General features: G+C 37.9%; 2 protein-coding genes across 3 annotated transcripts in view; one reads left to right on the forward strand and one right to left on the reverse strand.

The window, feature by feature from the left end:
- The window catches only part of ANAPC10 (anaphase promoting complex subunit 10), a 43,605-nt gene extending 42,980 nt beyond the window's left edge, over window positions 1-625 (reverse strand). Inside the window, exon 1 of one of the 2 annotated variants that reach the window (XM_037162364.2) lies at window positions 362-453. The gene's annotated coding sequence lies outside the window, so the exon portion shown is untranslated. Of the gene's footprint in view, window positions 1-361; window positions 454-509 lie in introns of those variants that run through there. The other variant, XM_037162366.2, reaches the window with a different exon arrangement.
- A 38-nt stretch (window positions 626-663) lies between these two features.
- On the forward strand, window positions 664-25,880 carry ABCE1 (ATP binding cassette subfamily E member 1). Its single transcript, XM_037162363.2, has 18 exons — window positions 664-825; window positions 4,762-4,889; window positions 5,591-5,676; window positions 7,793-7,890; window positions 8,887-9,004; window positions 9,682-9,819; window positions 10,003-10,072; window positions 10,314-10,410; window positions 11,289-11,378; window positions 15,356-15,477; window positions 17,875-18,096; window positions 19,005-19,064; window positions 19,165-19,223; window positions 21,934-22,044; window positions 22,120-22,262; window positions 22,386-22,508; window positions 23,816-23,927; window positions 25,365-25,880. The coding sequence occupies exons 2-18, from the start codon at window positions 4,787-4,789 to the stop codon at window positions 25,410-25,412; spliced, it is 1,800 nt and encodes a 599-aa protein (XP_037018258.1). The 5' UTR covers window positions 664-825; window positions 4,762-4,786; the 3' UTR covers window positions 25,413-25,880.
- Window positions 25,881-26,798: the final 918 nt, after the last annotated feature.

Here is a 26,798-nt window from a genome sequence, read left to right on the forward strand (position 1 = left end):
TCAAGTAGCGATTTATTGAATGAATAAATGGACGACTAAATAAGTTCAATCACACCCTAAAGTACTTAGCACCTTAAAGTTATGTAAGGTCTGGGATGAGACAATTAAACCTCTGACCAGCATTACAAAGTGAACGTTGGGTCCAAAAACGTCAAAAAAAAAAAAAAAAAAGTCCATTTCTCCACTGGAGCAAAATCCGACTGCCGGACTTCGTACTGGACTCCACGAAGTGGATAAAACACGGAGTTCGTGTAAGACTGGAACCCAGAGTTGGCACAGAGTTGAGAGGAAATGAAGTCACAGAAGGAACGCCAACGCGAGCAGCGTCTGGACCAGACTCTGTCTATCCTGCTTGACATACCTGTTAAGTGCTCACATGTGCAAAGGCTAAGGCGCCTGACGCACAGGCCTTGAAGAAATAGGGAGCGGAAAAAACACTGATACCGGGGAAGAGTGCGTTGCCTACGCTAGAACCAGCCTTCACGTCGGGGAAAAGCTCATGCACTTACAGCTTGCAAACTGGCTTTGCCGCAGCTCAGGGTTTTAGGTTTCCATGCAACTCCGCGCCACTCCCACTCAGTCTCTCGACTGCCCGGCTTCCCAAAGAGGGAATTGGCGTCGCACCACAATGACGTCAGGTCTTGCCGTCGCACCGGGAGCTCCTAGTCTCATGCGCACACTACGTCCCTTTGGCGTGTGCCTGGCGGAGGCTGGGCAGCGCCATTTTGGCCGGAGGCCGTAGGAACACGTTGTGAAGCTGCGAAGTGACGGCAAAAGCTGATTTGGCCTCTGCGCTCCCCTCCGCGAAGGGGTTGTTCTCTCCAGGTAGGTAAATAGGGGGTTGGCCGTTATCTCCGATCGTCCAGGATTTAAAGATTGTAGGCATCTTCTCTGTGAACCTGTGATTAGGCCTCAGGTGACAGCGATAGGGACGGTAGCGGCGCGTGGCAGTTGGCTTGGGTGGGATGGAACAGCTGGAACCGCCGGAACGCCGGCTCGGGCGAGAGCACTGCACGTCGCGCTTCCGCTCCAGCTGATCGGGTTTGCAACCGCTGTTGCCCGCCTCCCCTATCAGAGGCTACGAGAACAGACCTAGGTGCCATCTCCACGATGCTACCTCCACCACTTCCAGTCCCCCCTTTACCCCGCTCCTACCCTAGAGTTGAACCATGTACAGAGGAAGGCACCTTCACAATTTACAGCACCCCCTCATTAACTCCATTCTTCCCCTAGCAGAGTAAGATAGATATATTTTCACATGTGCGTATTTGATTATGGGGGATAGTGGCCTTTTCTTGTGCCGTTTGGTGACTATAAAATCAGTCATCGCATCTTGACGCCATGAAGTTGAATACTCCTCATTCACTCCCATTTTTTACAGAAAGGAGGGCCAGGCCTCGCTTTACTTTTGTCATGGAGCAAAGTGGACCCGGCTGTAACTGGGGTTACCCCAGATAAACTCCCAGTTGAACGCTTTTAGCTTTTTGGTGCGCTTTTATAGCATTCAGCACTTTTCACCTTGATGACTATACCCTCTCCCTTAATTATATTTTAAACTCCGTGAGATCAGGGGTGGTGTTAACTCAAAATGCCTTTATTTTCCCTCCAGTCGTTCCTGCATTGTAGTCACGACTCTCAAAGCCCGAGTTCCACATCCCAAACCTACAGAAACCTCTCTCTCTCTCTTTTAAGTCGATAAAAATTAGAACTATCAAAGCAGTGTTTTACTTTTCTTGAACCCTCTCTTCCACAGGACAGCCAGCTAGGCATTAATGTTAATGGTGTTTGCATTGCAGTCCTCAGTACATGTGTTCCGTACACCGAAACTTCATTCCGTACCAGCTTCCTGACAGTAATGCTTTGTCAGTGTTAACCAAGGGCTGTTATAGTGTATTTGAATCAAAAAGGTTTCTTTTGTTTTAGTTAAAAACCTTGTTCTCCCCTATAAAATTTTTTTTTAGGAATAGCATGTAATATAATAGCTGGGGTTTTTCAAAAAATGAAAGCAATATTTAATGTCCCTTCTAAATGTCTTCAAGACTCTGAAATGAGGGTTATTTACCACTCCCAACTTAGGTGTTTTATAAGACTAATAATCTACAGTATAATCATAGGTTAAATATTTATTGTGATATCAAGCATCATTCATTAACAGTAATCTTTAAATGTTTTTACCTGGTATTATGATAATTTGGTCTTAGACTGCAAATGCTTTTCATATATGTCCATTTTCCCTCCCAACTGGAATAATGACAGCAAGGATCATTGTTTGAGTACCTATTTTGGACACAGTTTTTTAGATATGAAATATCTTCAAATCCCTCTCTGTTCCCAGGAATAATTTATCTGTGTTTTATGTAAATCATCTTATTAACTATCTCTGGTATATTTTTATTTTTCTATGAAAATCGTTATAATCACTCAGTTTATAAAATGGCTTGAAATATTAGGTGAAATTTTAGTAGTTTGGCTGATATAGAGTTTAAGCAATTTCCAGATAAAACATTTATCTCCTAGAGAATTCATTACACTCATTCACCAGGTAATTTGTATGGTGCCCGCTTTTATTTTAATAACTGACTAAAGAATCTTCACTTTTTAGGCAGTTGTCGCTTCCAGAACAATAGCTCTTTGGAGCAATTCAAATGTAATTTCATGTCTCCCTCTTCTTTATGAGATCAGTTTTGGTCTTAGACTAAAGACTTAAAGTGAGCCTCTTCATTAACATGACTTTGTTCATTACATAACTATTTCATCTTTTTTTGGTGATTTTTTTTCTGTATATACATTAGTGGGTAACTGTCACTAGGGAATATTGGTAACTTCAAAGGTTTCTAAAGTTGCTATAATCTATAGGAAAATTATTTACTATATTTAAATGTATATCTTTATCGACATGCTTCAGCTCCTGCTATGTGCTAGGCACTGAAAAAACAAATGGCAAAAAAATCCCTGCCCTCATGATGGAGTACATTCCAGCTGGGGAGGGAAAAATATTTGTGTGTGTGTAGAGGGAGAAAGAATATATAAAAACATATATGATAAATGTTTATATGTACTGTGTATACAATGTGAAATACCTATAAACTTTCATAATGGAAAGAGCTAAGAAGAAAAATAAAACAGGAAAGAGGTACAGAAAGGAAGTTGGATATAATTTTTTTGGTTGTAGAGAAGGAAGGCTCACTGAGAAATAAACATCAAAGACTTGAAGGAGTAAGCCATGTAACTCACTAGGGTGAATAGCATTACAGGCAGAGGGAAGAGAAAATGCCAAGACCAGGAAGCAAGAACATGTCTGGCATGTGCTAAGAACAGCAAGGAACCAATACAGTGGGCAAAATAAGCAGCTGGAGTAGTTGGTGATGAGCTCAGAATGTCAACAGAGGCTGATCAGTGCTTCATTGGTGGTTTTCAGGCTTTTATTCACAGTAGAGAAACTACTGCAGGATTTTAAAATAGAGGAGTGGCATGAATTAGCTCACATTAAGAGAACATGCAGGCTCCTATCTTGAGATAGGAACTGTCGATGTTAAGGGTTGGAACAGGAGGTAAGAGTAGAAGCAAAGAGATCTGTTGGGAAGCTGTTAGAGTAATGAAGTTAGAAGCTGTTTTGATGGAATGATATTCACTAAAGCTTGGAATGAATTCCAGAGAAAATACAAATTCGGAACAAGTGACTCTAGGCAACTCTTTCAGTTAGTCTTGCTGCCAAAGAAAGAAGATGTGAAGCACTGAGGGAAGGTGAGGTCAGATAATAGAGGGTTTGAATATGGAGGGAATGGGCCAGTGGAAAGACTAATTGATGTTGTGAAAGGCAAGAGGGAGGATTGTTGGGACATTCTTCCTCGTGGGCATCTTTCAGTGTGCACGTGGACTTGGCTCTGGAAATGGACAGTGCGGTTGCTGGTTGGCTAAGGGTTCACTTGAGATGACGGTGGTGAAGTATGGCTTGGTTTCTCTACCCATTTTCAGCTGTATGTGTGCAGGTGAAGAATTGTATGTAACCGGGATTGTAGTTAAGGGTATAAATGATTGACAGTGGAATTTTAGCTGGGCACAGATGGAAACAAAACTGCGAAGGGTTGAGAGAAAGTGGAAATGTGGTAGAGTTGAGAGATGGTGGTAGTGGGTCTGAGAAATGGGGGGCTTCAAAGAGCTGGATTGTCAAGTATGAGAATGGTGAGCTGACAAGATAAGAGTGGTGGTTAGTGAAGAGGAACTGTATTGGTGATGACAGGGTCAAGGGTTTGCCCGAAGGAAAGAGAGGCTGAGGCAGGGTGAAAGACCAGATCATTGGAGGAGAGAGGTTCGTGGACGTATTGAACCAGAAACTACGGCAGGAGTTGTCAAAGAGGGTGGAAGTCAGCCCAGGTCTGAAACCCTCAGACCCTCAGTGTTACCTGTTCTCTGTTGTAAAACCTGAGACAACACGTCAGTCTGTTTGTTGGGTCTTCTGTGTTTCTCAGCAGTATTTTGAAAGTTGCCTCACATTTGTATGTCTTAAGTTGATTCCTACATCTTTTTGTGTATGAATATTGAAAATGGTTTCTATATGTTAATTTTTTGATTGATGGTATATTTTGTTTTCCCAACCTTACTACATTATTTTATTACTTTTGCTGTTTTTTTTACTAGTTCCAGATGATCTTTTCTGAATACAGCGAAAATTTATGTCCTCCTGTCTAAGTTTTATGCCTGGTTTATTTCTCAGTTAATTTCATTGATTATGCCATAATTTAAAAAATTTTTCTTTCATAGAAGCTGGATATTCCTACCTAGAGTTATGGCAGATAAATTAACGAGGATTGCCATTGTCAACCACGACAAGTGCAAACCTAAGAAATGTCGGCAGGAGTGCAAAAAGAGTTGCCCTGTGGTTCGAATGGGTAAGCTGTCTGTGGATCTTTTAAGAATAAGAGATTTTAAAAGGAACACATTGGCTTCAGAGTTCTCTGGACTTTAGCCATTAGTTTCTTTGAAATGAAAAGAGAAGACTAGATTTTATTCTGAATTGTTTATTGCTTTATGACCATATGATTCTGTTTTTTTAATTATAGGGTAATGTAATAGTATCAACATTTTTTAAAGTTTATTGAATATAAAATCAAACCACAGTTCCAGTTACTGAGATTCTTGTTGTTCTACAAAATCCTATAATTACTTTTAAGTTATGGAGAAAGGACTATCAGTATGTTCAAGATTAAATAAATTTACAGCAGTTCAGAATTGCTCAATTGTTGGTAGTCTTTAGAACTATGTTAAAGGTAATGGTGAGGTCTGGGCTTAATTGAATCTTAAAAGACACTCTAGGTGTCAACCTCTCATGTTGTGCTGTTGAGAAATTCCATTGTTAACATCCCTGTTCTTACACAGAGTTTAATTCAATCTGTGATTCGGGTGGCTGCTTACCTTTTTAGAACTTAACTGATCTTGCTAACATATTTCATTTTTTTGTCTGGTATACATTACCATTCCAAGGCAGATTTTGTAAATTAAATATTTAGGTCAGTCAGCCTAAAAATAAGATCTGCCACAATTCTAGAGTCACCCCCCCTCTTGCCTCATAAGATATCTTTTCCTTTGCCAGGAAAATTATGCATCGAGGTTACACCCCAAAGCAAAATAGCTTGGATTTCTGAAACTCTTTGTATTGGTTGTGGTATTTGTATTAAGGTAAGTGATGCTTTATTACTAATCAAACCTGTAATCTGAAAGTTCTGGATATAGTATAATTGTTTTTAAACAGACAAATATAAAGCAATGAACCAAGAATATAAATTTAAGAATATTGTACTTATACCAGTAATATAATATTTTTGCTTTTTAAGTAAGCCAACTTTTTATTTAAGAGTAGTCCTTGCCGTACTAAATTTTGTAAAGGCATTTCAAACCAAAATTATATTTTTTCCACCCTTTTATGAGGACATTCTCCAGCAATGTCTTCCCCAGATCCTTTTGGAAATGTGAATCTCAAAAAAATGTGAGTTATATTACATACACTTTTTCAAGGCTGTGTTTAATTTTAAATTTACATCTTTTAAATAGAAGTGCTTATAGCCAAAATTTTTCAATTTAGCCTAATCTTGAAGTGCTTTTTCTGCTTGAATTTATTCCAATAGTGCAGTTTTTCAAAATACCCCAAATAGTTTTTGTTGCATTAATTGTATAGTTTGATTAGGGCTTTTGACTTAAGAATGATAACTTTCCAACTTAAATTCATGAAAAATATTTGGAGGTGGTAAATGAAGGTCTTAATTTAGGTATTTGTGGATGGTGTAGTTCAGAGAAAACCTTTACCTGAGTGTGGGCACCACCATATCACTCATTCTGCTAAGGGTTATGTGTATCTCCTATTGGTTTCTCAATCTGTAGTTAAGTATCCAGAAAGATTTTGGTACCTGAAAGCATTTTCCCTTATTTCAAAAACATAACCAAGAAACATTTACTGATGTCTCATATGACAGTGTTCTGGGTGCTGGACTGATTTTGAACAATATATTGTTAATTCTGTGAAGAAGGAACTGTTTTCTTTCTTCACTGCTATAGAAATATGAGGGTCCAAAATTTGGATGCTAATGTGATGAGTCTCTTTGGGGTGGAGGTAGTATATACCCTCTGAATATTAAGATACTCACAATGTACCTTGTATATGAATAGTATGGATATTTTTTTCCTTGTAGATTTAGAGAAGTTTAAGTTACTTATTTGCAGCCTATATATAAAATAAGCATTTTATATATGTTGATAGAATAAAAAGAATTCTATAAATGAGGGTAAGTATTAGGAGAAAATATCTCATGTAAAGAATTAATAGTTTTGGTTAGACTCTGTTAGAGGATAATAATTACTTTGTTAGAAAGCAAGAGTTTTGTTTATTTTTTTTAATTATCTATGTTCTTGTAACATAAAATGGGAAGTCTCTGAAATCTTTATATACAGTAACTTTTGAATTGGTCCTGGAGCTCATTGAACAGTTCTGCCAAGCATCTCAAGTGTGAGGTTATGCCTTTTGGGATGTACCTTTTTTTACCTGTACTTCTGATCAATTTTTCTAACCACATTACTAATCTTAAATGACCTTCCGGTTCTTGTCATTCTTGTTCCATAGACATTTTTATCTGATTGATAAGCAGCTGTTACTTAAATAAGTTTTTCTATGAGTAAGTCTTTTTTATTAATGCGAATTTACTCAGTTGGAATATGAAGCATCTTTTTCATATGGGATGCTTTAAAAATCACAGCAGAAAGACATTAATCCCTGCTCTGCCCAGATGTTACACTAGCTGTTATTGGCGCATAAATAGAAAAAAAAATGAACAGTCCTTGACCATAAAGAGCTTTACCAGGTAGATACGAGTGTGTCCAAAGACAGGAAGAAAGAAGTAGAGGGAAGGAATGTGTCATGGGCTGAATATGCAGCCAAACAGTACTCAGTAACCCTGTCTCGTCTTGCCTCTCAGCCTTGTCTTATCCAGTCATGTAAAAAATACTCCTGCAGGCTGTATAGAACTCCCAGCTCTGAGGTTTTTCAGTAAGCACTAACTGCACAGTAAATGTCTAAGGATTGTGGCAGTCTCTAAGGAAATGCAAAGTTAGTCAAGATGACTCTTGCCTTCGAGGAACTTAACTTTCAGTTTTTAAGTAAAGAAAAGTAAATGAAAAAACACTTTACATCTTTGTGCAACTCCCACATTTGGAAGATTGTTTGTAAAAAATTTTAATCTCCATTTTAGTCATGTGTGTACTTCAAAAAATTAACACAAAATTAATTCTTTACTTTTAATAACAGAAATGCCCCTTCGGGGCCTTATCAATTGTCAATTTACCAAGCAACTTGGAAAAAGAAACAACACATCGATACTGTGCCAATGCCTTCAAACTTCACAGGTATATTTTCAAGTCACCATTCCTCTTTAATTCATTTGAAAGTAAAATACCTTTGGGGTTTTCAGAGAAATGCAAAACTGGAAAAAAAAAAAGTTGTGTTATCCATGCACTGAAGAGAAATACAGTATTGTAACGTGCTGAATTCCACGTCAGTTGTCTACTCTGGCTAATAGTGGGATTACCAGGGGGGCGTTTTTTACAACAGTAACGCCCAGGTTTCAGCCCAGGTGAATTACATCGTGTCTGTGGATGAAGAGTCTGGGAAGTTACAAAAGCTCCAGATGACTCTAATATGTAGTTGGGGTTGCAAATCACTATTGTTAACAATATCCTTTATTCCCAAGTTGACTTTTAAGGAAAATTTTCTCTAATTTTATTTATATATTAATTTAATGACCTACAGAGCATATTACTCTGAACTTGGGCATATATTGTTAAATCACAGGAGTTCTTCTAGGTTTTCAGTCTGCTAAACACTAATATTTTGAATCTGGAAGTCTAGATTTAACTAATAAAAAGGTATTTCTCAACCTGCCAGCTTTAAGGGGCCCACGGCAACAGGGAGCATGAAGTGGAATGTTTCTGGTTGATGTGGCACTTCTCTCCTTATAAGTAAGTGGCAGGCCAAACCAAACCAAACCCAACCCAACCTGCAGTGTGAGGTTGCACCTGCTATGATATTTTTTACCAGAGCATTTTGTTATACATTAAAAGGGAGCCATATATGTAAAGAAGAATTGTTACTTTACAATGGACTTTGAATGAAAATTGAATAAATAAAACAGAGTAATATTGTCATAGATGCATTTCTAACAATTAACAGTTTAAATTAATCTTGGCTGGGTTTTTTTTTCCTAATTGTCAATAATGTCTGCATATATCTTTTAGCTTAATGGATGTGTGTGGATTGCAAGTGTATTAAAGTATGTCATTCTGATATTATGTAGTTTATTCAACCTAAGTCTGAATTTTATTATTTTTGTATACTTTTGACAGGTTGCCTATCCCTCGTCCAGGTGAAGTTTTGGGATTAGTTGGAACTAATGGTATTGGAAAATCAACTGCTTTAAAAATATTAGCAGGAAAGCAAAAGCCAAACCTTGGAAAGTACGATGTACGTATTACCACCTTATAAAAATGGAAGAGAGTGTACATGTGATTTTCTCCTTAAGTTATTTTCAGGATTAGCTGTGAAATTAATGCTAAGAAACTATATATAGATTAAATTTCTTTTTGAATTAAAAATCTGTTGAATCCCTTCCCAATATGCCAAGGTTGTGGGTTTGATCCCCAGCAGGGCACATACAAGAATCAATCAGTGAATGCATGAATAAGTAGAAGAATAAATTGATGTGTCTATCTCTGTGTCTAAAAATCAATTTTTTAAATTCTGTTGCTGCTTCTTAACTGGTTATTCTGAGCTTCATTGAACTGTTAGAAGTTGGCATGCCTTGACTGGGAATTGTATCTTCAATCTTAAGATTATTAGAAGCTAAAGTATTCTATTCAGACACATGTTCTATTTTGTGTAACAGTCATCCTCTTTGCAATTATGTTATTAAATTAAATTCATCCCTGACTGGTGTGGCTCAGTAGATTGAGCACTAGCCTGCCAACCAAAAGATCACCTGTTCGATTCCCAGTCGGGGCACATGCCTGGGTTGTGAATCAGGTCCTCAGTTGGGGGTACGCGAGAGGCAACTATACATTGATGTTTTTCTCCCTCCCTTTCTCTAAAAATAAAATAAAATCTTTTAAAAAGTTAAATTCAGATTATACATGTATTTCTAGGATCCACCTGATTGGCAAGAAATTTTGACTTACTTCCGTGGATCTGAATTGCAAAATTACTTTACTAAGATTCTAGAAGATGACCTAAAAGCTATCATCAAACCTCAATATGTAGACCAGATTCCCAAGGCTGCAAAGGTTAGTTGCTTTTTAGGAAGAATTTATGTTTTATAGATATCAGTGGAGGTATAAAAGATGTACCAAATTAAATTTGTCCTACTTTGTAACTTTTTAACATTGAAGGAAATATTGAGGTAACATTGAATGTAATTTTAACCTTGGAGGAGTGCAGTAATGACTGTTTCTGGTGCATCACGACAGGGGACAGTGGGGTCCATTTTGGACCGAAAGGATGAAACAAAGACACAAGCAATTGTATGTCAACAACTTGGTACGTGTTTATTTTGTGTGTGTGTTTTAATAGGCCCTAAACTTTGATCATAAAATAAACGTCTTTATATGGATTAATGAAATAAATGGGAAAATCTCTGGTAGTTGTCATCCTTACTTTTTATGTTGCACAGTTTTCAGCTGAAATATTCAAACCCAGAATGACCTGCAATATACATTTGCTTAGTGGGGGTGAAATAAAACTTACAACCTTAAACATAATGCTTCTGTGTTCTTTGTAGATTTAACCCATCTAAAAGAGCGAAATGTTGAAGATCTTTCAGGAGGAGAACTGCAGAGATTTGCTTGTGCTGTCGTTTGCATACAGAAAGCTGATATGTAGGTTACTTTACAGCTTTTATGGATCTCAATCCTTACTTGAGAGTTTTTATTTGTAACACTGCTAATAGAGCAGTGGTTTGGGGATAAATTAGTACACACAGTGTCTAAGATTCTAATTTTGAGGTAAGGTGTTGAAGCAGTTGTACACCCACTGCCAGTCTGCCGTGTTACTCCTCCAGGAGGAGAAATTAATTTATTTCGTTAAGTACTTTACAACTGTTGGGGTCCAGAGCTTTTTAATGTAAAGTTGGTTGTTTATTATTTAAACTGTATGTAAGAATATTTTTAGGGTGCAAGTTCTCCAACAATGCCAGCAAGTTTTTCCAACACCTCAGGTGGAACGTGAGGTCCCTTGGGTTCCTCTAAAGCAGGGTGGCATGCCACGGGGGCATGGGAGGGCGGGTCTCCTTCCTGCCTGCCAGTGCCGCCCTTCTCCCCCACACGTGCATGGCTCCTGGCTTCCGTGTTTCTGCTCCGGCATCCAGAGCAGGCTAGCTCTTCTCACAATGCACTCTACAATTCTGTGCATGGCCCTCCATTCCAGAAGCTATTTGCTTTCATGCACCTGACCTTAGCCATAACAGAACATTTTTCATAAGCAGGAGAGAGTTTGTAAGTTAGCCTCCTCTGGGAGTATCTCTTTACATTTGATGTGCAGTCCTTGATGTGCTTTTCATTATTTCTTTTCTACTTCTGAACAAAGCACAGAAGTATTTACCATTACAGGGTGGTAATGGTAAATACTTATTACCATTACCATTATGATAAGGGGATTTTTGTTGTTCAAATGTAGACTACATAACAGTGCTTTGAAATTTGCAAGGTAGATTTATGTCATGTTTGCCTTTCATTATATTTGTTTTCCTTTCTCACAGTTTCATGTTTGATGAGCCTTCTAGTTACCTGGACGTCAAGCAGCGTTTGAAGGCTGCCATCACCATCCGGTCTCTAATAAACCCAGATAGGTGAGCGCACACTAGGCATGTGCCTGTGTTATTTCATTCCAGGGGTTTGACAGATTCCTAAAGATTAAACACTGGAGCCATCGATGTCATATGCGTGTGCATGTTTTCCATGTTGGCTTTTTTAAAAAAGACTTTATTTAGTTTTAGAGAGAGGAGAAGGGAGGAAGAAAGAGGGAGAGAAACATCAATAGGTTGCCTCTTGGACACGCCCTGATCAGGGACTAAACCAACAGCACAGGCATGTGCCCCGACCAGGAATCGAACTGGTGACCTTTCACGTTGTGGGACCACACCCAGCCCACTGAGCCACACCATTCAGGGCTAGAACATAGGCTCTTAAAGAAAGATTCATTCACTGACATGCCTGTCTCCAAGGAACTACCAATACTCTGAAATAACAAGCAAATTCTGGGGGATATGAATGGGTTTCGGGGAAGCAGATCCTTAGGGTTTCCCAGGTCCTCAGATGGGTATGTCACTCAAACACACACAAAATGTAGAAACATAAGGATCACCAGAATAATTCCAGTTGTTAGGGTCTTAATAAGCACAGGAGAGTTCTCAGCCTCTGTTAAGTAATCACAAAACCTGTCTTACTGAGTGCTGTTATAGTTTGCAGAGTATTTAAATCCATTACCTCATTTGAGCCTCATAGTAACTTTCCAACTTAGAATCTTTAGAATATCTACGATAAACAATCTCATTTGGGCCAAATAGCTGTCGTTTTTATTGTATACACAGTCCTAGGCATTATGACAGGCTCTGTGGGGAATGCAAGCGTATACAATGTAGTCTCACCATTCAAGGACTTCACGATCTGGTGAGAAAAGAATACACAAGCGGCCCTAGCCAGGTGGCTGAATTGGTTGGAGCATCCTGATACACCAGGGTTGTTGGCACGTAAGAGAAGCAGCCAGTAAGTGCATAAATAAATGGGACAAATGGATCTTTTTCTCTCTCTGTAAAAAAATATTTTTAAGAATACACAAGCAGTCAAATCAATAGTGCTAAACCCTAGCTCCCTTTTATAACATTTTACACTTCTTTATTGTACTGAGTGCCTGCCTGCAAGTCATAAACAATCTACCTTCACACGTAATTTTTAAAAAATATATAAATAATGTCCTAAACAGCCCTGATTGGTGTAGTTCAGTGGTTGAGCACAGGCCTGTGAAGCAAAGGGTCACTGGTTTGGTTCCCAGTCAGGGCATATGCCTGGGTTGCATGCAGGCCAGTTCCCAGCAGGGGACACATGAGAAGCAACCGTACATTGATGTTTCTCTCCCACTCTTTCTCCTTCCCTTCCCCTATCTCTATAAATAAATAAATAAATAAATAAATACGTTAAAAAAATAATAATGTCCTTACCGTAATAAAAAAGAGAATGAAAGGGATAATGATTTACAACCAGGTGACATGTATCTCAATTTGGAAATAAGCAAGTTACTACAGTCCTATGTGATGAGAAGGCAAATAGCCTTAATTGTAATAGGTGTAACGTGTCAAAACACATTATATTGACAAAGTGAAGAAAATGATTGAGTTAGACGTTTTCACATATGTGCTAATCCATCTTAGGTGTAGAGTTAAAATAATCTCTCTAGCGATAAAATGATAAAAACTTCCAAGAGGTGTATCTGCACCCTAAAATTCTATGACACATTTGGTCTTCGATCGTTTACAAAGATTTTGGAAATCATATCCTTGGATAAACAACAAGAAATGGAATGGATTGGAGAAAGGAAAAATAAATCCAAGAGATTCTCTAGAATTTGACCTCTAAAAACATCTTCATTAAGAATAAAAACTAAAAGGTAAACAAATTAATTGTAGGGTAAACAAATAATTGATTGATTAATTTTCATAGTATAGATTTCTCATTATGCTGCAGATTTCTGTTTCCCAAACTCTCAAAAAAACAGTGAGTGACTCTCCTTAGTCTTTTTGTACATTTTGGACGCACAAGCTTCATCTGAAAATAGGGAAAGCAGGAAGTTTGACCTGTTTTTGTTTTTTCTTTTGAAAGTAAATTACAAGCCATTAGATAGATGATGCCATACTGCCCTATATTGGGTCTTGACGCTTTTAATGGTAAAAAGTAGAGAATTATTCTAGATAATGGAAAATTGCCAGCAGAGACACAGGGCAGGAGGAGTACTGACTCACCACTACATTTACTCTTCATATTAAATTTTCCCACCCCTTTTTTCATTCTTAGTTTTACTACCTAACACCTAGATTACTGTGGTTGCTTCCTTGAATAAGTCTATGGTTCTTCTTCCCAGATTAATCTTCCTGAAATGTTTTTTCATATCATTTTTTTTATTCTAGAACTATATACATTAGCCTCTAGCTGTAATTTGCAATTTTTATTTTAATTGAAATTTAAAATTCGTTTAGTGCTCTCCCTCTGGGGAGCAGCCCTCACCATTTCTTTGTTTCTTCTTCCCCCACTTCTTTCCTCACAGGCACGTGTCTCCTAAACTTTAAGGCACAGGTGGCAAATGCAAGGTTCAAGGGCCGAATCCGGCCCTCCACCTTGTTTCTACCCAGCAGCAGCACCAAGCTCATGCTTAACTGTTAAGGAGTAGTTAACATTCATACAGCCGTGAAGTTACATTCGGCCCTTTGAAGGCAACTGCAAGGCTGATGTGACCCCCCAGTGAAAATGAGTTTGACACCCAGTGAGTGTGACACCCAGATGAGTTTGACTGCTCTCAGACACTGGGCAGCCAGCTGGCAGTTTGTCGGGGGCTCATCCCCTAAACCTGTCTGTGAAGCTCCCTTTTCTCTGACTCGGGTGAGCTAAAGCTGCCCAGCCTAGGCTCTCCTGTGGCTGCTTCCATGCTGAGCCCTACCTTGTTTCACTGTCCCCAGCTTTAGTAAATATCCTCATAGTCGCTTGGGGAAAAAAAATTCGTTTCTTTAATCATACTAATCACATTCTAAGTGCTGCTCCATATTCCATGTAGTTACTTGGTACCATATGGGACAACACAGAGATAGAACATTTCCATAGTCAGGGAAAGTTCTACTGGACAGTGCTGTGTAAGAACCTACCATTTTCCCCATTGCCAGCTAACGTGAGTCAGAATTCCTCATCTTGTCACACAACAGCCAAATTGAATAACTGTTTGGTACATAGCCCAGGACTGAAGATCATAGAGATGCACATTGCCGTCTGTCTTCAAGGTGTTTGGGGGCAAGGTGCAGAGCACTCGGAAAGTCCAAGTATTGGATCAGTGACAGAGGTTCAGAATTGAGGGGAAAGTCATTTGACCGTTAGGAAGCGTGGTCCTACAGAAGTTAGGGCTTGAGGTGGTAGGGAGGATTCTCCAGGTAAGGACGTGGGCAGGAGACTTTTTAGGAAATAGAATACCCTGAGACACATAATGGAAAAGTGGATTGTTTAGGAAGTAATGAAAGATCCATTTTTCAGTGTGTCCTATATGTAAATGAAGTAAAAATAGTAGCTTGAGTTTTGGAAGGTCTTTAAAGAAAGTCTAAGGATGTGACTTGTTTCATTGGGAACTGAGAGCCACACTGAAAATTCCTGACTGAAGGGCTCCGTGCACCCCCCGCTGCAGCTAGCGTAGGCCAGGTGGGATGGCTGAACGGGTAAGCTGAAGGGCGTAGTCAAACAGTGTACGCTACATCTGATTTAAATCTCTTTGTTTCTACTTTGTACAATTCATTTAAAATATGTTTATTAGCAAAACACATTTTTTATATCCAGAAACCATTTCACGTTAACTTTTCTTTTAGTTGAGGGCACCAGTTTGGAATATGAGCATTGATAGAATATTATTAAAAGAAAATATTTCATGGCTTTTGTTTAATATGCTCTTTATGCACACTTTAAAAAAATCTATTTTCCTGAATTTACACTGTAGTAAAGTTATATAGCCATTACAGTTAAATATAATTTTAATTATTTCATGTACATTGTTACATTTTAAATTTGTATTAATTTTCAGATATATCATTGTGGTGGAGCATGATCTAAGTGTCTTAGATTATCTCTCTGACTTCATCTGCTGTTTATATGGCGTGCCAAGTGCCTACGGTGTTGTCACTATGCCTTTTAGTGTAAGAGAAGGTAACTTGCGAAATTTTCACAATGCTGTGTTCCCTTTTACTCTAATGCTTAGAAAATATGTTGTTGATATTAAGTCACTGTGTTGCTCTAATATTTATCTAAAACTCTGGTCTCGTGGAATTTAATCACTCAATGGAATATGTATGGTACATATGGTTATATTTATCACTTGTTATATACAACCTATTTCTTTGTAGAAGTTTCTGCTTGGGTAGGTAGAAATGCTTTTTCAGTTTTACTGTTTATTTGCTATGTTTTGCTATATTGCAAGTTTCTTTTAGATTTTGGCTTCTGTAGAATCATTGTATTATTTATCATCTTCAACTTCATCTGTGACAGGCCATTTCCAGTAGTAAAACTCTTAAATTCACTTACTGCTTATCTTGTTTCAAATTTATCTATTATCTATCCTAGGTTACAGAACTAAGACTGCCTAAAAGTCTAATAAGATAGCTTAGTGAGTATATGTTACGATTTAGTAAGTGACAGAGTTTGGTAAAACGGCTTAGTGAGTGTGTCTTTTCTGTATTCCTTCTACTGTCGGGAGAGGGACCCTCTAGCCTCCCTTTTCCCAGCCCTTCCCTGCCTCCGCCAGTCAGGCCACTAAGTGGCTCCTGACCTGGCATCAGTGCCCTCTCCACCTGCAGCCTTTTTTCATTTAATTACTTTACGTTTCTTCTCTTTGGCTGTGCCTTAAGCTGACAATCTAGAATACATGAAAGGATGATTTAGTTCATATCTTGAAAAAAATACCATATTCTATAAACAATGGTTTTTGAGATACCGGCGACACTGTTGGAAAATGAAATTTACATTGCATTATATGTTTTACATAAAAAGACAGCAGTAGCTTTTATAAAAGTATGTAATATTTTAGTTTAAGATTTGGGAGAGGATTTGCTGTCACTTCTTGTGTTTGGAGATAAATAGATGCATATATTAAGGAAAAATTTGTGAGATTGCTCAGTTTTCTTTACAGTAGTCGTGAGTGCCTTCTCTGTGCCACACAATAGTAATAGTGCCAGAATCGCATTGGTAATCATGTGGTACCTGGCACCCACTCTTCGCCTTTTCAGTAATAAACACCATGTGTAAAGGCTCTGCCATCAAGGAGATATAGTTCCTGGTGAGGTTTCGAATGTGCCTTATCTGTTAGAACAATTCAGGTAACAAACCACTTAATCTTTTCGCTTTCCTTTAACATGCTGAAATTAGTGTAGGATATAGAAAAGCTCTCTTTGAATGGTAAAGGCAGTAAGACAAGCATTGCAGCAGCAATGTAGAGGCTGACTTATTAATGTTTTGTTCCAAGTTCCTTGTTTCTCTTGAGTCTTCATTTCCTTACCTGGTAAATTATGCACTTGAACTAAACGGTCACTAAGGTTCCTTCAAGTTTATGTTTTTACTTTATTTTTGGTTTTAATTTTTTAACCACATTTATAGTTTTTAAATAGTTTAAGTTTTTTTTAAATGCTGCTTTTGGCAGAATAAATGTATCCATTCATTTGTTCTGTCAGCAAATATTTGTTGAGTGCCTGTGATTGAGGTGGAGCATACGGGCCCTGATGTGGTTGCCGGGTCCAGAGACACAGACCACATTCTCAGGCTTCCTTTCAGGACCTTCCAGAACTGCAGCTACTGTCTTTCTCTCACTTCTCACTTATAGGAAACACTGAAAAATAGATCTTTTCCTTGTTTCCCAAATAATCCACTTTTTTCATTTCTGTGTGTCTGCCATTATGAATCTTACCAACATGAGTATGCAGAGATTCTCATGTATAATATGTTAGCTTATTTTCAGTTTTAAAAACCTCTTTGGATAATGGGGTTTAACTTTGGATAATGGGGATAATTCATTATTATAAATTTCTTACAAACCTGCAAAAATAATTGGGGGGAAATGCAGTAAATTCTAACTTCAGTGTATGTTTATAGATTATGAGTATTCGTGTGAAAATGAATACTCATAATCTAAAATTATTTCCCAAACTATTTTATATCATTATATGTCTAATCCATGAAAATATTCCACTTTGATAGTCATTTGTAGAGAAAAATGGCAACTTTTGACTTAAAAACCAGTAGAAATGGCATCATATGCTTTTGCACTAAACCTGACGGGGGAAATCTTCTACAAATCACGTCGTAATGAAAGGATGTGCTTTGTGTGTGTGTACTAGGCACATACATATGCATGAGTTCTTTAAACTTTCATTAGGCATGTAAAACACGATGTTGTCACTGCATGTTGTAAACCCACAGAAACTTAAATCTGCTTAGAATGCTCCCGAGAGAGCCCAGGGTTTGAGCTTTTATGTAATAATAGTTTCTTGCTGTAGAAAAAAATGTAGTCTTTAACTGATCTTTACTAATCTATTGTTAATAAATTTTCAATAGGCATAAACATTTTTTTGGATGGCTACGTCCCAACAGAAAACTTGAGATTCAGAGATGCGTCACTTGTTTTCAAAGTGGCTGAGACAGCAAATGAAGAAGAAGTTAAAAAGATGTGCATGTACAAATACCCTGGGATGAGGAAGAAGATGGGAGAGTTTGAGCTGGGGATTATAGCTGGAGAGTTTACAGATTCCGAAATCATGGTGATGTTGGGGGAAAACGGTCAGTTTTTCTGATTTTGTGGTAGTTGAGCATCTGTTCTATTTATCTAGTACCTTAGTTTTAACTACTCTGTGAAAAAGTTGGACCCAGTTACAGGTCCGAGAGCTGGCCTGAACCCATACATTTCTCACTGTATTCAGTAGTTCATATTTTGTGACATTGTATGATTTAGTCTGTCCTTCAATCAAGTTCGTATTTCTTTGTTTCATAACCTTCAGTAAAAATAAGGCTTTTTAAAGTCTTTTTTTTTTCTGTGTATAAAATGACAGTGCATTTATTCATATATGATACTGAGAAGGAGGAAAGAATATTAGTAGTTCAGAAGCAATTATGTTTAAAATTTTCTTGCACTATTTCTTTTGGAGCTTTTCTTCCTTTAAATTCAAACTAGTCTACCTCTGCAAATAGTTATATCACCAGCATTTTTATGAGGTTGCCATCATAAATATGAGATGAATTTGAGTACCAAATGCCTGGTATTACTTTCATGATACTAAAAAATGTTTGAATTGTATACTTACAGCTTACAAAGGTGCAGAAGAAAACTTTTTTATGAGGATTGTTGCAATATATCAGCCTTTAGTTAATGGAGGGGTTTTGAGCTGGGTTGCAGTTAACTCAACTATTTCATGTAAATGGACTTTTAGTGATGGTATCAATCATATTCTATCTTAAATTGTGTGCATTGACATTTTAGCTAAATATGTCTTTTAAAAAGTAGTATGAGCCTTATTTTTGTCATTTATTAAAATGGTCATTATAAGCTTTAACTAGTTTATATTCCTCCTGATTACTTTAGAATGATGTTGATAGGTTAATCATCTCAATTACACCCCAGTAGTATGTGGTGATTTACTCTAAACTGTAAAGCAGCTTTCAGGTTGACTTGTTTTATGTTGTGTTGCCAGGTACTGGTAAAACGACATTTATCAGAATGCTCGCTGGGAGACTTAAACCTGATGAAGGAGGTACTGTTGTAGTTTTGAGTTACTGTACTCTGTTCCACGTATAGTGAACATTAAAGATCTGGGCATTGTCTGTGTCTTATTTATTTGTATTATTTTTCAGGAGAAGTACCGGTTTTAAATGTCAGTTATAAGCCACAGAAAATCAGTCCCAAGTCAACTGTGAGTTATTCTGTTACTTGGTTATTAAAGTTTATATGTATATACGTATATACCTATAACTTGAATCTTTTACTATTTCAAAATTCTTCTCCAATTAGTTTCTGTCCAGTTTTATCAGTAAGCGGCTAAAGAAGGTGTTATGCCCTGGCTGGTGTGGCTCAGTGGGTTGAGGGCTGGCCTGAGAACTGAAAGGTCGCAGGTTTGGTTCCCTGTCAGGGCACATGCCTGGGTTGGGGCCAGGTCCCCAGTTGGGCGTGTGTGAGAAGCAACTGACTTAGTTTCTCTCCCTCAATTCCTCCTTTTTCCTCTGAAAATAAACAAAATCTTAAGACAGAAAAAGGAAGGTATTAAGAAGGCATTCATTTCCACTACTGGAAAAATGCTTTTCAAACCTGATAGGTATATTTGTCCAAAATGAACCTTTGAAATATGTGCTTTGGGCTGTTTAAAAAAAAAAAAATCAAGAAAGTAAAAGGGGGCTCAGTTGGTTGGAGCATTGTCCCGTACACCAGAAGGCTGCAGGTCTGATCCCTGCTCAGGGCACACACCTAGATTGCAAGTTCAGTCTTTGGTTGCCAGGGTACATGCAGAAGGCAACCAGTCAATGTTTCTCCCTCAAATCTGTATTTCTTTCTCCCCACTCCCCCTCTCTAAGCAATGAAAAAAAATATCCCGGGGTGAGGTTGAAAAAAAAGAAACAGATGGCCACCCACAGGAGGGGATGCCTCATATAATGAGGTACTCATCTCTAGAATATATAAAGATTTCTTACAACTCCATTTAAAAACGGGCAAAGAGCCCTGGCTGGTGTAGCTTAGTGGATTGAGTTCAGGCCTGCGAACCAAACAATTGTGATTGAATTCCCAGTCAGGGCACAGGCCTGGGTTGCAGGCCAGTTCCTAGCAGGGGATGCACGAGAGGCAACCTACATTGATGCTTCTCTCCCTCTCTCCTTCCCTTCCTCTCTAAAGATAAATAAAATCTTGATAGATAGATAGATAGATAGATAGATAGATAGATAGATAGATAGATAGATAAAAACGGGCAAAGGCCCTGGCTTTTGTAGCTCAGTGGATTGAGGGTGGACTACAAACCAAAGAGTTGCTGGGTTTTGTTTTTGTTTTTTTTAATACTATTTATTTTTTAGAGGGGAAGGGAGGGAAAAAGAGAGGGCGAGAAACATCCATGTGCAAGACAAACACTGATTGGCTGCCCCTCCTACACGCCCCGACCTGGGACCAAACCTGCAACCCAGGCATGTGCCCTGATGGGGAATCGAACTTGTGGCCCTTCACTTTGGGGGACAATACCCAACCCACTGAGCCACATGGGCCAGGGCAGGGTTGCTGGTTTGATTCCCAGTCAGGGCACAGGCCTGGGTTGCAGACCAGGTCCCCAGTACGGGGTGCATGAGTGGCAACCACACACTGATGTTTCTCTTCCTCTCAGCTTCTCTTCCCCTCTCTCTGAAAATGAATAAATAAAATTTTTAAAAATAAGTAAATAAATAAGAATTTTAAAATGGGCAAAGGATTTGAATAGACATTTTTCCAAAGATGATACACAAATGTTCAGTAAGCACATTAAACGATGCTCAGCGTCCTTAGTCATTAGAGAAATGCAAATCTAAGCCACAGTGAGATCACCACCTCAGACACACTGGGATGACTTCACTCAAAATGAACAGTAACTATTGGTGAGATGTAGACGTATAGAACCTCATACATCGCTGGTGTGTAAGTGGTGCAGCCACTTGGAAGAACACTTCCTCAAACAGGTAAACATAGTTACTTAAGAATCAGCATTTCTATTACTAGATAGTACCCAAGAGAAATGAAGACTATCTCAACACAGAAACTTGCACACAAATGCATTATTCGTTAATAGCCAAAATGTGGAAAACAACCCAAATGTCAGTCAACCGATGAATGGACAAACACTGTGTATACATAAAGCTGAATATTATTCAGCCATAAAAATAAATACTGATACATGTTACAATACGGATGAACCTTGAAAACATGAAGTTAATCTTTGGTTTCTGCCAGTGTTGTAACAAACTTACCCACTACTGTACCTATTATACTCAGCACCTCAATATTCAGGTCTATTGGAGATGGCTGTACTTACAATAAAAATTTTATCATTGATACTTTCTTTTAATTTTTACTGGCTTTTAGAGAGGAAGGGAGAGAGAAAGAGAAACATCGATTTGTTGTTCCACTGACAACTGAACCCACAGCCCTGGAGTGTGGAGACAGTGTTCTGACTATCTGAGCTACCTGGCCAGGGCATCATTGATACTTTCTGTAAGCTTAGTTTTTAGGTTCTCAAACTCAGACCTCTCCTGGAATAACAATCAGTAGGCATCTTAAGAGTCATCCCTATCAGTTTGTGTTCTCTTACTAATGACATGATACTCACACTGAACCTTGAGAATTGTTACTACTCTGAAATCACTTCTACCCTGAAACATTCATTTACTACTTTCAATTGTCCAAATTATTGCCTTTTTTACCTGTTGGACATGATGGATTTTTAATTAAATTTTCAGAATATGCCACAGATAAAAGATAAGCATAAAAACACTGTTAGTATTTGTTGGTGGCAAATTGATATACTTTTGCTCTGGAACTTAACTTTGTTATGATTTATAACTAGATTAGTTCAGTACTGAAATAAAATTTCAGTATTTTCCCATTAAAAACAGGGAAGTGTTCGACAGTTACTACATGAAAAGATACGAGATGCTTATACTCATCCACAGTTTGTGACTGATGTGATGAAGCCTCTGCAAATTGAAAACATCATTGATCAAGAGGTATTCTAATATTTTTGTGACTTTATTTTAAACTGGATGTCTCTATAGGATTTGCTAAACAGCTTCTCCAAATAGGTGCAGACGTTATCTGGTGGCGAACTGCAGCGAGTAGCTTTAGCTCTTTGTTTGGGCAAACCTGCTGACGTCTATTTAATTGATGAACCGTCTGCATATTTGGATTCTGAGCAAAGATTGATGGCAGCCCGAGTTGTCAAACGGTAATGGCCTGCTCACAAGAGGGTTACTTTTGATTTTGTGTACCGGCATACAGCTGTGCTTAAAATAGCATTTGAATACTTGATGATATGAAGCTACAAAAATTTCAAAATTGTGTGTTTTAGTTTCATACTCCACGCCAAGAAGACAGCCTTTGTGGTAGAGCATGACTTCATCATGGCCACCTACCTAGCAGATCGAGTCATTGTTTTCGACGGTGTGCCATCTAAAAACACAGTAGCAAACAGGTAAGACCACTTTCTGAAATATTCAACCTAACTATAGCTTCTAACAATTAGAAAGTTACTTACAGTTTTCCATAAGCTTATAAACACTACTCAATACCATTTTAAGACAGAAAGAGATAGCTAGAAATTCTAGAAATTATTCTGCAACTTCTGAGCTTATTTGTGTGGAATCCGGGATGGGACATGGTAGACTAGTTTTCAGGCTACAGTGTAGACCTCCCAGCCCAGGGTGATGAGCATACGGAGTTCTGGGTCCCCCACCTTTTCTTTTAAATTAACGTTGTCGGCATGATTAGGATTTCCAAAACACATTAGGACTATAGATTAAAAATTAGATGTCATATACGACAGATAACCACATAGGTTACAGTAGTAGACCCACTGTCTGGTGCTGGTCACAGCGCAGCTAGGAGTGACTCCACCTTCCCCCCTTTTCCTCTCATCTTTTTTGTTACTGGCTTGATTGAGAGCAGTTCTAATGTAGAGAAGCCTAGTGTTCAAATCAGTTTATGAAAAAACCTCTTAAACTTTTAGTGCTAAAACTTTATATTGGGTTGAACTATATGAAATTACTATGTTCAACAACTTCTGACCTATACAGTAATTTTATGTGATTCTAACATAATGTTTTTTGGTATTAGGGAGGAATGGAGTTGCTATTGGAGTAATTCATTGATGAAATATAACTATTGAACCTCCCAGAATTCATTTTAAATGTATATATCAATAACTAAAAATTATGTATTTGAGAGTTAGGGGAATTTCTTAGGCCATAAAAGCTTATTTATTGAAATAATGATCCTCCCTTTGTATTTATAAAGTGCTTAAAATGTTCCATGTGTATGATGTGATTTAGCATGATGTAAGATGAGTAAGGCATAGAAACTTTAAAAGTTCTTACTAAAAACCATTATACATACTCCCTCCAGTGCCTAACTTCTAATGTAAATATTACCTTTCCTGTTAAATTCTTCTCCCCTAAAAATGTCAAATTTGAAATTCTGTATTTTTAATTAATGACCTTTTGTTGTTCTAAAGTAATACTTTCTTCTTAAGTGTTTCCTCCTGTTGCAGACAGATCAGAAACACGTTAAACTGTGTGTTTTGCACAAAAATATTATAGCCAAACTAGTCCACATAAAGACATTTCTGAACATAGAGTTTATAGTCTGTTGCAATTATATTACTGCCCAGATGATTTATGATTGGGGAATTAAAGGGAATGGGGATTCTTAATACTCTTTCCCAAAAAGTAGTTAAATTTAAGGGGTAAATTTAATCACGGCTGATCCTTATTTTTATTCTAGTCCTCAAACCCTTTTGGCTGGCATGAATAAATTTTTATCTCAACTTGAAATTACGTTCAGAAGAGATCCAAACAACTATAGGCCGAGAATAAACAAACTCAATTCCATTAAGGTATGTAGAAAAAGTATCTCAAATCATAGGTAACTCCTCGATGTAAGTAATTGAAAGGTCTGTTTCAGATTGGAAGGCTGTCTCATTAAAATCTGGATTTTAATCTGGTGGCTTAGTTAGGCCTGGCAGGCGGCCACTGCGATGGAGCTGCCATCACTGCCTGAACAGTGAGTGGCAGAGGCGTTCATGTTGTCTGAGTTGTACACTGTTATGCCACCTTGTTATTGCCACTTACTTTTCAGAAAGATTACACTAATTCGCCATTGAAATAAGTTTTTATGAATACCTTAATCAATTTCTCGTATTTTTGTGTTCATGTACAAGAGCAACATGATTAAAATGTGTATTTTGAGAGTCTAAACAGGCTCCTTCAATGAGCATAAAGCTCTGAACAATAAAAATACATTTTGTCAGTTTTTCTTTGTGGTATATGAAAGTAATTGTGTGCCCTACATGAGATGTAGCCTGTGAAATATTGGTTGTATTTATCTATCTCTTGGTCGCTCAAAGTGAAAGAACTCTGAAGAACTACGTTTTTATACCCCTGCAGCACCTCCTGAAAGTGCTGCTTACACGCGACGGTCCTCTGGCCATTGTGGCCGTAATTACTGCTTTAGAAGTGTGTTTACAGCACACTGGATGGCGTTTCGTCGGTTTTACTAATCTCTACTCCCTTATCTTTGTGACTAAAACTCGAGTTCTGGACAGCAGAGACAAAATCACTGTGCATGTCACGTGCCCCCAAGCACCTAACGTGACTTCCGGATGCCTGTAGCCTGCCATGTTATCTTGTCACTGGCCTGGATAATGAAATGACAGGTTCTGACTTAAGTGATGAAGAGTTTTCTCATTTTTGGAAAACATGAAGCAGAAAAGAGGGTCTAAATTCTAGAACACATGCAGTTTAATTTCCCTAAGAATTTCTTGTGAAGTGTTATGAATACTTTCTACTTTTTTGTTAGTGCAGAAGTTCATGGTTCAGTTCTCTGTGCCCACTCCTCTCAGTCATAGGTAAACAGGTGGCTGGATCATTACTGGCCACTCAGTAAACAGTACTGGGGGAAAATTCTTACATGTTTTGTGTAATAGACCATTGTCCAACTGACAGTATGGACCATTTGTACCAGGAGCTTCAAGTTAAAATGATGAAAATGGAATTGAATAGCTTTCCTAGAAATAGTATGTTACATAGCAGCATTTTACATGGGTAAGGCATTTTATAGAAAAGGGGCGTTGCTTGAAGGGAACCGAGAGAAGTGTCCCGACAGTTGAGGGAGGCAGCCGAGATGGCAGTGCCACCTTCTTGTGGGCAGAGGGCTGTGCAGAAGCAGACAGCACAGCAGATATCTGTGTGACTGCCGCTGGGTGACACCGAGTCTGCCCCTGCGTGGAGGAGAGCTGTGTTGACTCTTGTTGCTTCTCTTTTTTATTTTTTAGGATGTTGAACAAAAGAAGAGTGGAAACTACTTCTTCTTGGATGATTAGACTGAATCTGGGAACACGGATAAGCCATTTATTGAAAAAAACATTTATTGGGGTTTTTGTCATATAAAACTTTAATCAGGTTTTATGCCCCGCATACTCTGGAGCCTAAAGTACAATTTACTTAATGTAACATAAGCCAGTTGTGTTGTAAACTGTAGTCTGAACACACACATGCCACTTTTCTGTTGTTGATAACGCCCTTTTTGTGCGTAACATTCTAAAATGAAGACATTTCAAACTATACTAATTACCTCCAAATTTTCATGATGTGGGAAGATTTTCAATAGAATGTATTATATATTCATGTACTGAGTGCTGACCATGTTGCCTGCTTTTGAAAATCTTGACAAAGGTTTCTGTACTACTTACATGGTTTGCCAAGTATGCCAGGAAAATGAACTGCCCTGACTTCAAAAGCCAGTCGAAGACTCCACTGATGAAATTTGATAAATAAACATTAGGATTATATTTGTTGTTTGTTTTCAGTCTTGTGTTTAGACTTTCAAAGGAAGAAAATCTTCCACAAAATGTCACTGTCAGAAAATGGCTGTTACCAACCGAACCATTGTTTACAGTTTTTGGTGCTTTTGAAATATCTTTATCAAAAATCATTTCAATACCTCCCTGTCCTCATGAAGAAAATACCCTATCTTTATTCAGATTTACTTTTAGCATTCCATAGGATACTATATTCTATAGCTATGCTCAAGGTAATAGTTCTTGAAACATACATTTATATAATTACTGATCATTTTAAAAGACACTTTCAAAGTACAGGCTTAAAATCTTTAGAGTTGGTACCTAAGCATTTACTATTTTTAAGTTTCCACAGGTTTCTGATACATAGCCAAGGACTATGAGCCACTTACCTAAAAGCAACATTAGTGCTGATAAATCAAGTCCCCCTATACTCATTTCTGAGTTTGGATATAGAGGACATTATTGGAATCTATTTGACCTCTGAGCAGTGGGAACCTGCAGTGTGAAGCCACCTTCAGTTCCTCTGGAGTTGGAGTGGCAAGAGGGTGAAATCAGAAATTATTGAACAGACTGTTAGAGCTGCTTGAAACAAAAGCTGTAATACACAAACTGGAAATTAAGGTTTAACTGCGCCTACTTGGCCTTTCAAAAATTAATATAATCTATTCACGTGAAAAATTCAAATGTATGGAAATCTATGGAATAAACTTAGCTCTCCCTCACACATCACCATCCCAAAGGTTCCCAGTGTTTGCATCTCATGCTTTTTCCCTGTGCACTAAGTGTGAATATGTAAAGAGTTTGTATTGTATATAAATGGGATTATACTAAAATACACAGTGCCTACTTTTAAGGATAAGTTAAATTTGTGAATTATTTCAAATGTATTAATAAAATAAGCCAAGA

The sequence above is a fragment of the Artibeus jamaicensis genome, unplaced genomic scaffold (assembly GCF_021234435.1).
Source record: "Artibeus jamaicensis isolate MK-2021 breed Jamaican fruit bat unplaced genomic scaffold, CSHL_Jam_final scaffold_537, whole genome shotgun sequence".
Classification (NCBI taxonomy): domain Eukaryota; kingdom Metazoa; phylum Chordata; class Mammalia; order Chiroptera; family Phyllostomidae; genus Artibeus; species Artibeus jamaicensis.